Source organism: Rhinoraja longicauda, chromosome 6, assembly GCF_053455715.1.
Source record: "Rhinoraja longicauda isolate Sanriku21f chromosome 6, sRhiLon1.1, whole genome shotgun sequence".
Taxonomy (NCBI): domain Eukaryota; kingdom Metazoa; phylum Chordata; class Chondrichthyes; order Rajiformes; family Arhynchobatidae; genus Rhinoraja; species Rhinoraja longicauda.
The window spans coordinates 67,695,098-67,707,182 of NC_135958.1; the positions used below are offsets into that span (position 1 = coordinate 67,695,098).

At 50.0% G+C, this 12,085-nt stretch overlaps 1 protein-coding gene across 1 annotated transcript in view; it reads right to left on the reverse strand.

Moving 5' to 3' along the window:
- The window catches only part of itgb4 (integrin, beta 4), a 97,195-nt gene that overhangs the window by 18,905 nt on the left and 66,205 nt on the right, over positions 1–12,085 (reverse strand). Inside the window, exons 30-34 of the mRNA XM_078401862.1 lie at positions 11,586–11,722; positions 9,069–9,246; positions 6,928–7,065; positions 6,032–6,214; positions 4,991–5,110 (exon numbers count right to left, since the gene is read on the reverse strand). Of these exons, the coding sequence (XP_078257988.1) occupies positions 4,991–5,110; positions 6,032–6,214; positions 6,928–7,065; positions 9,069–9,246; positions 11,586–11,722 (756 nt within the window). The remainder of the gene's footprint in view (positions 1–4,990; positions 5,111–6,031; positions 6,215–6,927; positions 7,066–9,068; positions 9,247–11,585; positions 11,723–12,085) is intronic.

Here is a 12,085-nt window from a genome sequence, read left to right on the forward strand (position 1 = left end):
TTCTGCATTCTAGTTGTATTCTTTGTTGCACTGCCAGTTGCATTCATGTATGGTATGATTTGCCTGGATAATACGTAAAACAAAGTATTTCACTGAATCTCAGTACATGTGACAATAATAAGCCAATACAAATGACCTGCCCGCCCCTGTGCTGTGCCTCGGCTAATGAAGTCAAGCATCCCACTTCTTTTTCACCATTTACCATCTTAAAGGTGGCAGTCTGAGCAAAGGGGGAGCACTGAAGTAGAGCATTCATAGCCTTCTGCCCTGTGCAAGTGCTCCTGAATGACCCAGTTAAGCGGCCGATGAAGCTGGGACAGGTGGCACAAGGCATCAACTTCCAAAACCAATCGCAGAAACAAAGAACTGTAGATTCGGATTTATACCAGAGATAGACACAATGTGCTGGAGTAACGCAGCGGGTCGGGCAGCATCTCTGGAGGAAAAGGATGCTTGACGTTTTGGATCGGGGCTCTTCATGAAGGTAGAATTGAGACAGGTCCTGCGTTCCTGCATCCTGTGCTTGGCAGCCTGGAATTGACATCGGTCATGCAGCAAGCGGAGTGGGACGGGCTGGTCCCACATTTGTTCACAGAGGCAGGCCCTTTCTGTCCGATACTCCCTACACCACACACAGTCAGCCTGCAGTTGCCACACCAAGCAGCGAGATGAAATGCAGCAAGCTCACACTGGTCGACATTGACTCCTGACATGCACAGCATGCTGGCTGACCCCTGAACCCTGTATGCGCATTACACGCCAACTGACCCCTGACCCCGCGTACATGCACAGCACGCTGACTGACCCTTCGCTCTCGCTACAAGCAGCTCCACCCCCTCAGTGCACCAGTTTGTTCACCAGTGCAGTCAGCAGGGACACGGGCTGCTCAGGCCACTGAAGAGGCTGCTCAGAAACACAAGGACGTTAGAGAGAGAAGCACTGAGAGATCGTCACCTTGACCTTGGTCTGGTCGGGGTGCTGCCTTCCTCCTTGTGTCCTCTGAGTACTCAGGGTCTTCGGAGAGGAGGCTCTCAATGTCTGACGAAGCATGCGTCAGGGAAGAGCTAGTGGAAAGGCGGGGGATCACCTCCACTGATGGTTTCCAGCTGACCTTCCTCCCATCGAAATCTTCACCCAGCAGTCGGACGTGCTTCCATTTGGAGCCTTTCAGAACAAGTGAATGACTCGTGTTGGTATTCAATGCATCAGCTGTGCTTGTCCACCCCTATCTACAACTAATGGGGGGCAACCCCACAACTGTATAGAACGGTGTGCATGGAGGGTGTGCACACATTCATCGGCACCTGCTTTCTGCCACACCGAATGAGGCCAGTTGACCCATCGGGCCCATACCCCCTCCCAGCAGAGCAATCCCCACTGGTCCTATTCCACCTCCTCTCATTGCCTTGGGTCTTGATTATCTATTCCTAGTTTATCCACCCAGCTACACATTAGAGGCAATGTACATCGGCTAAGGCAACCAAATCCTTCGGGGCAACAAGCTAAGCACAGTGCACCTGAGTAGTATCCATGATAAATGGCATCAGTGGTATTGGGAGTGATCTTGAGGATTTATTGCAGCCAGTGGAAGGAGCCAGCAGAGATCAGGACCTTCTTGGACAACCATCTTCTTTGAGGAAGCGACTTCCCCTTTGCAAAAGACTGTGATATCATTTTGCATCTAAGACGATAATTTTAGCTTAAAATGTTGAGGAGATTCAAGAGATAAAAACCCGGAAACTGGATAAGAGAATGCTGGAAGTTTGAAGGACGTTTTAGATGTTCTTGAGTAGGGATGAAGTGTCCATCAAAGAAGCCCATGCTCAGGCTACTGATGTTTCAGATTAACATTAATGATTTATCTTCAATAGCTTGGTACACACTACTCAGCTTTGTAGATATTAGTTTAGTATATTATTGTTACGTGGACCGAGGTACAGCAAAAAACTTTTTGTTGCTGCGTGCTATCCAGTCAGTGGATAGACTATACATGATTACAATCAAGCCGTCCGCAGTGTAGAGACACAGGATAAAGGGAATAGTGTTCGGTGCAAGATAAAGTTCAATAAAGTCGGGTTAAAGATAGTCCGAGGGTCTCCTGAGGTAGATGGTAGGTCAGGACTTCTCTCTGGTTAGTGATAGGATGGTTCAGTTGCCTGATAACAGCTGGGAAGAAACTGTCCCTGAATCTGGACGTGTGCATTTTCACGCCTCTGTACCTCTTGCCTGACGGGGAAAGGGTGAAGTGGGGGTACCAGGGGTGAGACTGGTCCTTGATTACGCTGCAGGCCTTGCCGAGGCAGCGTGCAGTGGATGTGGAGTCAATGGAAGGGAAGTTGGTTTGCATGAAGGTCTGGGCTGCGTTCACAATTCTCTGAAATTTCTTGCGGTCATGAGTGGAGCTGTTCCCAAGCCATGCCTTGGTGCATCTCCGATCAGCCCGCTAGCTGCAGCAGGCCTTTGAAGACAGATCCCATCGAGGGTGGGGAAACAGCCAAGGGGGGAGCGCGGGGAGGTGGGGGGAAGGGGGAAATGGGGAGGGGAAGGGGACTGAAAAAGTTCCCAAAGGATTTGGGACTCTGAGCCCTAACTGAATATCCAATCACCAAAGCATCATGCAAAACCAAAGTATGAACACAGTCAAGCACAAAATGGGCTTGAATAGTCTACAGCTTGTATGCTGTGCTATTTCTGGTCAGCAAATTACACTGCAAGGCTTCAGATTCTGGACGTGATACAGAGCAGTACCAGAGGACTAAGCTGTTGTTTGGGGGGGGGGGGGGGGGTTAGGAAAGTTTGTGTTTCGCCATTGAAAGAAAGCAGCAGAGAGGAACCTTAAAGGCAGCACTAAACTCCACCGGAGTAGGAAGTACAAACATCAAAATAAAACGCTGCAGGCAAAACAAGCTCAAACCAGGAAAACATCAATTTAGAATCGACATCAGGTTCCTATTTAACCAACAAGGAGCAGCTCTCCAAAACACGCGGGTTGTAGATAAAGCTGAATAAACAATCAGAGGATATGTGTTCACATTCACAAGCGCTCAGCACCTACTCCCCTCCCCTGCACCACAGGATAATGTACCAGATTCCCAGAGACGGGGTGTGAAGGACAGAAGATAACAACGGCTAGTGTAACACTTTCTCGTTGGTGCCTTATCCAAAAACAATGAATTATCAACATCCAGTGAATTACGAGACCTCTGGCAGATAAATCCAGCCACACAGATTGGAACAGTTTGCAACACAAGTTATTGCTGACAGTGCCGGCACTTCATTGCTGAAGCACAGTTGTCAGTGATAGCCATGGGAACTATGTTGGCAAGGCCACAGGAGTAATCTCCGCTTTCTAAAAGTGTCATGGGGTCTTTCCCATCCATTCAAACCTCCAGCCAGGACTTTGTTTAACTCATCTGAAGACTCACATCTCTCACATTTGCAAAGCCCAGCCTCTCGACTGATCGCAATTGAGTCAAAGACGGTGGGTTGAGGAGATATTGACTCCACCACTTGACTTACTTTCTCTCGGAGAAAGGTTGCAGTCACCTCTAAAGCAGGAAATCACACAATCTTTATCGTTATCCGGCAGTGGAATGCTGCCAGGTCCTGCACTGATAGGAGCAGCACGGGTGGTGGAGGTTTTAAAGGAAGGGAGAGGGAGAAGTTTGGGGAGAAGTTGGCTGCAAGATGGGTGAAGGACTGCTGCAGAAAGTGAGGCAGGAAAAGCAGGGGGAGAGACTGGATGGAATGTCAGGGTTGGGATGGAGAGGTGTTTGGGGGAGGGGGGGGGGGGGGGGGGGTAAGGACAAGGCTCCAGCATTAGAATGCAGTGATACTGCAGTGTTGACAGTCCACGCGCTGAAGGACCTGGAACCATTTTTCATGAAAGCTCTTTCCCACGGTCTCACTCTCCTCCCCTGTGACGGGCGGACTGCGCTGTGCTGTACCGGCCCATGGATAACCCAACTCACGGGGAGTGCAATCCGCGCGTTTACGAAGACTTTGGAAAAGCATTGGAGCAACTTCCTCACGCAAACAGGAATGGCGGAGATCAAGGGAGCTGACAGTCAGCAGACCGGGGACCTGCGCTGGCACACGCAACGCCACCTGATAAAACGATGGGGCCGCAAGAGACTGTGGATGCTGCAATCTGGAGCAAACAACAAACTGCTGAAGGACCTCAGCAGGTTCATAGGTTTTAGGAGCAGAATTAGGCCGTTCGACCTATCAAGTCAAGAAACTGTCAATCTCCACCTTAAAAATGTCCATTAACGGCCTCCACTGCCGTCTGTGGCAATGAATTCAACAGATTCACCACCCTCTGACTGAAGAAATTCCTCCTCATCTCCTTTCGAAAAGTACATCCTTTTATTCCGAGGCTATGGCCTCTGGTCCTAGACTCTGCCACTAGTGGAAACATCCTCTCCACATCCACTTTATGGTCGAGCAGCATCTGTGGGGAGGAGGTGGGGGTGGGTTGGGGGGGGCTCCCTGATGGTGCTTTTGGAATCACATTGGCCTGGGTGGCTGTGGTATCAATTACTGAAGTGACTCAACTGGGCAAACCTCTGGATATAGAGTCATAAGCTAACTTAAAACAGGTTTTTAAATCAAATATATATATACGGAAATTAGTTCTGGCCATTGGGTCTTTAATGTTTATCAAATATAAAATATATAAACTAAAAGAGAACCACTGGCAGAAAAACAAGAGAAAATGGCTTACTGCTACATTGAACCTAGAAGGCATGGGTGATAATAATCGCGGTACATCTGTGTAAAGGAGATTGATCGGATCTTGATTGGATCACAGCACCTTCTCAGTTAGGGTCACATGTAGACAAGGTGCAGCTGCTAGTGGGGCTGTGATACTGTTGAAGACCACTGTCACTGTGTGTGTGTGTCTGACGGCCAGGCTGAAGCGGCCGTGTGAGACAGTATGTGAGCTGCCATGTGAGAGTGTGTAAGCTGCCACAGTACAAAGTCCTACCTGTTTCGTCAGAGACGCTGGGCCTGGGCGATCGCATGACGTCCGAGCTGTACATCAGGAAATTCTCGTACTCATCGTGCGCCTCGGCGTCAATGATGGGAATATCTGGGATGATAGGGACTGTGGACGACAGAAAGGAAATTGAATGGAGCCCCGACAACGCCACACTCACCACGCCTGCCTCCGGCGGTACTCACACTTTAGATATTAATTTAGTTCAGAGACACAGCACGGAAACAGGCCCTTCGGCCCAGCTAGAGCACGCCGACCAGCGAATACCCCAGACACCAGCACTATCCCACACACTAGGGAGAATTTACAATTTTACCAAAGCCAATTAACCTACAAACCTGTACGTTTTTGGAGTGTGGGAAGACCCCGCAGGTCACGGGGAGAATGTACAAACTCTGTGCAGACAGCAGCCGTAGTTAGGGTCGAACCTGGTCTCTGGCGCTGTGAGGCAGCAACTCTACCGCTATGAATCTATCAGAGCGATCCCATCAATCCCATTCACCTACTCACTTCCCCATCCCCACCCTCTCTCACTCCATGCCGACAAACTCCCCGACACTGACATCGATGGTGCTGTCACCAGAGGCTTGTCGTTCCCGATCCATGTGGACAAGGGAGTCGCTCCCTGCACTAACTGGGAAAAGAGAGGTCCGTTCCCCTCTCATCACCTATTTGCAGGTCTCTGGGTAAGGATGCAGCACCCTGGGGCATCCCAAGTGCTGACAGTGTCGAAGGACCCACATCAAACTCTCATACAGTATCTCACATTGACCCGGGACCGTCTGTGACCTCCTGCAAACTCTCCAACCATGTCTCCCGTTGGCCCAGGGACACCAAGACAACAGGGTGGGTCTGACCAAACTCTCCAGCAGTATCTCACATTCACCTGGGACCATCTGGTAACAGTGTGACCTCCCCCATGTCTCACATTGACCCAGGGTGACCAGGTAATGGTGTGAGCCCCATTAAACTCCCAGCTGCTTGTTGCTCTGGACCGGGATTTGCCATCCTCACAAAGGTCTCACTCACTGGACATCGGTCGTTTCGGTTGTGTCGACAAGTTCATGGTGGCTTGTCGGGGGGGACCCCAGCCAGCTCCGTTCCTGGCCCGCACCTCGTAACGATACGGCTGCTCCTCCTTCAGGTTCTCAATCATCACCATCCTCTTCTTCGGCTTGTTGATCTTCACCATCTTTTTTGGTCCAATCGGCCCTGCGAGCGACAGGAGGAGGGAAAGCAAAACTGTCAGCGGCTGGAGGGCGCCCGCACAGGCCTGGCTTGGCCCGACGCCAGGTGGGCGCCACCACTCCCTCCCCGTAACATCGAACGTCCGGCAACAGCCGGCAAAGCCCAGAGACCACTGGACGCGAGCACATGGTCGAGGAACTCTGCCGGCCCACTGCACACCATCACAGGGAGGCTGACGATGCTGGATCGCAGGCTCACAGTAACAGTGCCAGTGTTTCACGGTGGCTGGCTGTAGGGTCGGTGACAGGCCCCTGTTGGGTTAGGCCGGTGCTGGAGAACGTGGTTTAGTTTAGTTTAGTTTCAACTTACAGCACGGATACAGGCCCTTCGGTCCATCGGGTCCGTGCCGACCAGCAATGCCCATACACCAGCACTATCCTACATACTGGGGACAATTTACAATTTACAGAAGCCAATTAGCCTACAAACTTGCACATCTTTAGAACGTGGGAGGAAACCGGAGCTACTGGAGAAAACCCACGCGGTCACAGGGAGAACGAGCAAACTCCGTACAGACAGCACCCGTAGTCAGGATCGAACCCGGGTCTCCGGTGCTGTAAGGCAATAATTCTACCGCTGCGCCACCGTGCCGCTAAGCACCCTAGCGTCTGGGTCGAGGACAGGGTTGGGACAGGCGGCGAAGGAGGGGAAGGGTTGTCGCGAGGTCTGACACTCACTGTTTTCGTCGGTCACTATGGTGTAGCTCACTTCATACTCCAAAATCTCTCCGTTGGCCTCTGACGGCTCAGCCCAGCTCAGCTGTGTCACCGTGGGTGAAAGGACATTGAACGCCAGGCGACCCGGCTCGTTAGGCACTGAATGGAGAGCACAAGGACCAGGCATTAGATCTCCTCGCATCCTCACAACCCATCATGGTATCTTATATATATATATATATATATATGTATGTATATATGTATATATATATATATATATGTATATATATATATATATATATATATATATATATATATATATATATATATATATATATGTATATATATATATATATGTATGTATATATATGTATATATATATATGTATATATATATATGTATATATATATATATATACGAACAACTTGGGCATAAACGTAGATGGGTTGGGTAGTGCGTTTACAGACGACACAAACATTGGTGCAGTTGTGTAGAGTGAGGAAGGCTGTCAAAGTATACAGCGGGATATAAACCAGTTAGAGATATGACAGGTGGTGTTTAATCTGAGCAAGTGTGAAGTGTTGCACTTTAGGAAGTCAAATGTAAGGGCAAAGTATACAGTTAATGGCAGGACCCTCAACAGCATTAACATACAGTGAGATCATGAGTTCCAAGCCCAGAGCTCCCAGAAACTAGTAAAACAAGTGGGCAGAGTGGTGAAGAAGGCCTATGGTATGTTTGCCTTCATCAGTCAGGACATTGAGTACGAGAGACAAATTGCCATGTTGCAGTTTTATAAAACTTTGGTTGAGCTGCGTGTGGAGTATTGCGTGCAGTTCTGGTCGTCCCATTACAGGAGGGACACGGAGGCTTTGCAGAGGGTGCAGGTTTATCAGAATACTGCCTGTATTATGGGGGAATTAGCTATGAGATGTTGGACAATCTTGGGTTGTTTTCTCTGGAACATTGGAGGTCGAGGAGAGACCTGATAGAAGTATATAAAATTAGCATAGAAACATAGATGAAACATGCCCTTTGGCCCCTCGTCCATGCCGACCAAGAAGCTCATCAAAACTACTCCCTTTTGCCCACGTTCAGCCTAGATCCCTCTAAACCTTTCCTGTTCATGTACCTATCCAAGTGTCATTTAAATGTCCTAATTGTATCCACCCCCACCACTTCTAAAAGCTGACCTGCACCACCATGTGTGGACCACTCTGTGTGAAAATGCTGCTCCACAACTCCCTTTCAAATCTTTCCCTTCTCTCCTTAAACCCCTGCCCTCTAGAGTCATAGAGACAGACAACATGGAAACAGGCCCTTCCGCCCATCTTAGATGGCCAACCAAGATGCCCCATCTAAACAAGCCCTATTTGCCTGCATTTGGCCCATATCCTTCTAAACCTAGTGTTTGATTCCCCGTCGCTGGGAAAAAGACTGTGCTTATTCATCTCATCTATGCCCGTTGTAATTTTATAAACCTATGCAAGGTCGTTCCTCAGCCTCCTGGAATACACTGGAATTTAGAAGGATGAGAGGAGATCTTATCGAAACGTATAAGATTATTAAGGGGTTGGACACGTTAGAGGCAGGAAACATGTTCCCAATGTTGGGGGAGTCCAGAACAAGGGGCCACAGTTTAAGAATAAGGGGTAGGCCATTTTGAACTGAGATGAGGAAAAACTTTTTCAGTCAGAGAGTTGTGAATCTGTGGAATTCTCTGCCTCAGAAGGCAGTGGAGGCCAATTCTCTGAATGCATTCAAGAGAGAGCTAGATAGAGCTCTTAAGGATAGCGGAGTCAGGGGGTATGGGGAGAAGGCAGGAACGGGGTACTGATTGAGATTGATCAGCCATGATCACATTGAATGGCGGTGCTGGCTCGAAGGGCTGAATGGCCTCCTCCTGCACCTATTGTCTATTGTCTATTGGACCACACTGGTCATAGCTCAATTGGGAAAACATTGAAGCTTTCTCTGCTGCAAAGCAATTCTCTCTTGCAAGAGTTCAATGAAACGTGAGGTTTTCAGGAACGTTGAGTACAGATACCTGAAGGCAGAACGAGCAGGACTAAGCTGCTTGGCCCATGCACCTGCCCGCCATGAGGGTGTGAGACCTCTGGAGGGAGTGCAAGGTGCTCTGTCAGAGTTCAGTGGCAACTCACGGTCTTCCGGTGTGCGGCAGCTGACGGTCTCGGAGCGGGGGCCGGCGCCCAGGGCGTTGTAGGCAAAGACGTTCATCTCGTAGTCGCAGTAGGGGTAGAGGTCTGGGAGGTCAGCGGACGGCGTGGAGGTGGTCACGACCTGCGAGGAGTTCTCGTCCCCTTCGATCCAGTAGGTCACCTGTGTGGGAGGGAGTCCGGGTTACCTCAGCGTCCACGGGCACCGGCCTGCACCACTGGCGAGAACATTCACCCAGCAAAGCCGCTCTGGCCCGCTCGGCGATGCCCTCACCCCCCTGCCCTTCTCTCCGGCCCTGCCCCAGCCTCTCATCTACCACCCTCGGGAATGGTGAGAATTGCACCACCTGATACCTTGAATTATCTTTCTCGTTTATCGTTGCAGTCTTTTTTCTTTTCACTGCCTTGCAGAATTTGTGTGTAATTCATATATAAATGACGCAGAATTTATATGTAATTCATATATAAATTACGCAGAATTTATGTGTAATTCATATATAAATTACGCAGAATTTATGTGTAATTCATGTATAAATTACGCCTCTCGCGTCGCTGCTGCAAGCAGGATTTTCACTGTACCTCGCTGTACGTGTGCATGTGACAATAAACTCAACCCGCCGTGACCCGACGCACTTGGCGAGGCAGCCAGTTGCTCTACTTCACTACCCGGGAAGACAACCTTCGTAGAACTCCAAAGGGGTACAGGTTTGTAGATTAATTGGCTTGGTAGAATTGTAAATTGTGTAGCATAGTGCTCGTGTATGGAGATCGCTGGGCGGCGTGGACACCATGAGCCCTTGGGCCCGTTTCTGCGCTGTATCTCTAAACTAAACTGAAAGAGTGCAGAATATAACAGCAGGGGAAAAGGCCCTTCAGCCCACAATGTCCGTGCCGACCACGATGCCAGGTTAAACTATCTCCTCTGCCTGCACATGATCTACATTCCTCCACTCCCTGCATATTCCCAGTAGGATCTAATAGTGCTGATCCTGCATTTATGAGCCTCGTTCCGATTCTATGGAATGGTTTTTGCAGCATTACGCAACAGAATATTGATATATTTGGGTGACCCATGGCGCTGATGGCTCCTGCATTGCTTCATGCCTCTGGGAAGGTCGATCAGGCAGTGTCCAGTGTTTGCCCCTTCCCACCCCTAACACTACCCCCTCCATTAGCAGCGTGTGGGTTGATGGCAGTCCCCCATGCAACACAGCTTGTATCCCATTGCAGGGGGATGAAGGCCAGCTATCTTGTGGGCCTTGATGCTGGGCATCCTCGGCACAACACAGACTGCCAGGTGAGTACGTTGCCTCATGAACTCTTGGCCCTCACCAGCTGTAAGCAGCCGAGGAGGGATGAGGGTACGGAGCTTGTACGTTCTCCCCGTGACCGCGTGGGTTTTCACGGGTGCTCCTGTTTCCTTCCACCCTCCCAGATGTGCAAGTGTGTAGGTTAATTGTTTTTAGTAAAGATTGTAAATTGTCCCTAGTGTAGGATAGTGGTAGCGTGCAGGGATCGCTGGTCAGCGTGGACTCGGTGGGCCGAAGAGCTTGTTTCCGCACTGTGTCTGTATCTGACTGCCTGCTGGGCTCAGCCAGCTGGGTTAGGGGTGTCGTTGTCATGCACACTGAAGTCCCCCAGACAGGTAGAGTTCAGCTGCCTGGCCACCGTCAGTCCTACTTCATTCAGACTGATCAGAGTGGAGGAGCGCTGATTCATCAGCTGAGGGAAGATGTTCCTAATTTAATAAATGATAGAGGAGCAGAATTAGGCCAGTCGGCCCATCAAGTCTACCCCACCATTCAATCATGGCTGATCATCCTGATAATACTAAACAAAGGTATAATCCTTTGTTTCTCTGATTTAAGATTGCTTTACAATAAAGGACGTCATCGGGCTTGTAGTCATATTGTTAGTCAGTTATGGCTTGAACATAAATTTCATTAATTGGAATTTGAAGCCCTGTTACTTCAAATGTGAGCCAATGAAACACGTCCTCACATTCAAAGCTGTCCTCCATGTCTGAATCTAACCTGAGCATTGCCGGTAACCCCCTTATCCATCCACAGTGTTGCCATCCACATCCTTAGTTTAGTTTAGTTTATAGATACGATGTGGAAACAGGCTCTTTGGCCTATCAAGCCCCCACCGCCCAGCAATCACCCTTGCACTAGTTTTATCCTGCACACCAGGGACAATTCACAGAAGCCAAATAACCTACAAACCCGCACATCTTTGGAATGTGGGAGAAAACCCGGAGATAAACCCACGAAGTCACGGGGAGAATGTACAAACACCGTACAGACAGTAGTCAGGATCGAACCCGGGTCTCTGGCTCTGGAAGGCAGCAACTCTACCGCTGCGCCACCGTGCCCTCTAGGGGACAAATTGACAACAGCATCATTGAGTTCAAAACTGGCCATGCACACAAGAGCATCTCCAGCATTGCCCGGTTCAGTTTCGTTTCTACCCAATAGTCTTGCTGCTGGTGAGACCTGTCACCTTGTATCCGGTTGGTCGACCCGGGGGTGGGATCCAGTTCACGCGGAGCTTCTTGCTGTTGATTGGCTGCGCCTTGACGTTGGAGGGCGGGGTGTCGATGGAGGTCAAACCCTGCTTGAGTTGAACAATTTCATTGGCTGCAAGATCAGAGAGCAGCTCACGTTAGCAAAACACCTCCGGCTGTACGGTGCATCCAATGACTTTGGAAAGATGGAGGGGAGTCGGAGATCCTAACTCCCCTCCCCCGCATTGTGCGGCCTGACCCTCCCTACATGACGCAGAACCCTCCCCCTCCACCACATAATGGGGCTTAAACCCCCTGCACCAAACTGCGGGGACTGACCCCTCTCCCGCTTAATGGAGCCCGGCCCCTTCCCCAACACCATGGAGCCCCCTCTCCTCTCCCATGCACTGTGGAGCCCCCACACACTACAGAGGCCCAAACCCATCCCCCCTACCATGCGCCCACCCCCTGCCCCGGGACCTCTCCTCCCCTCTCC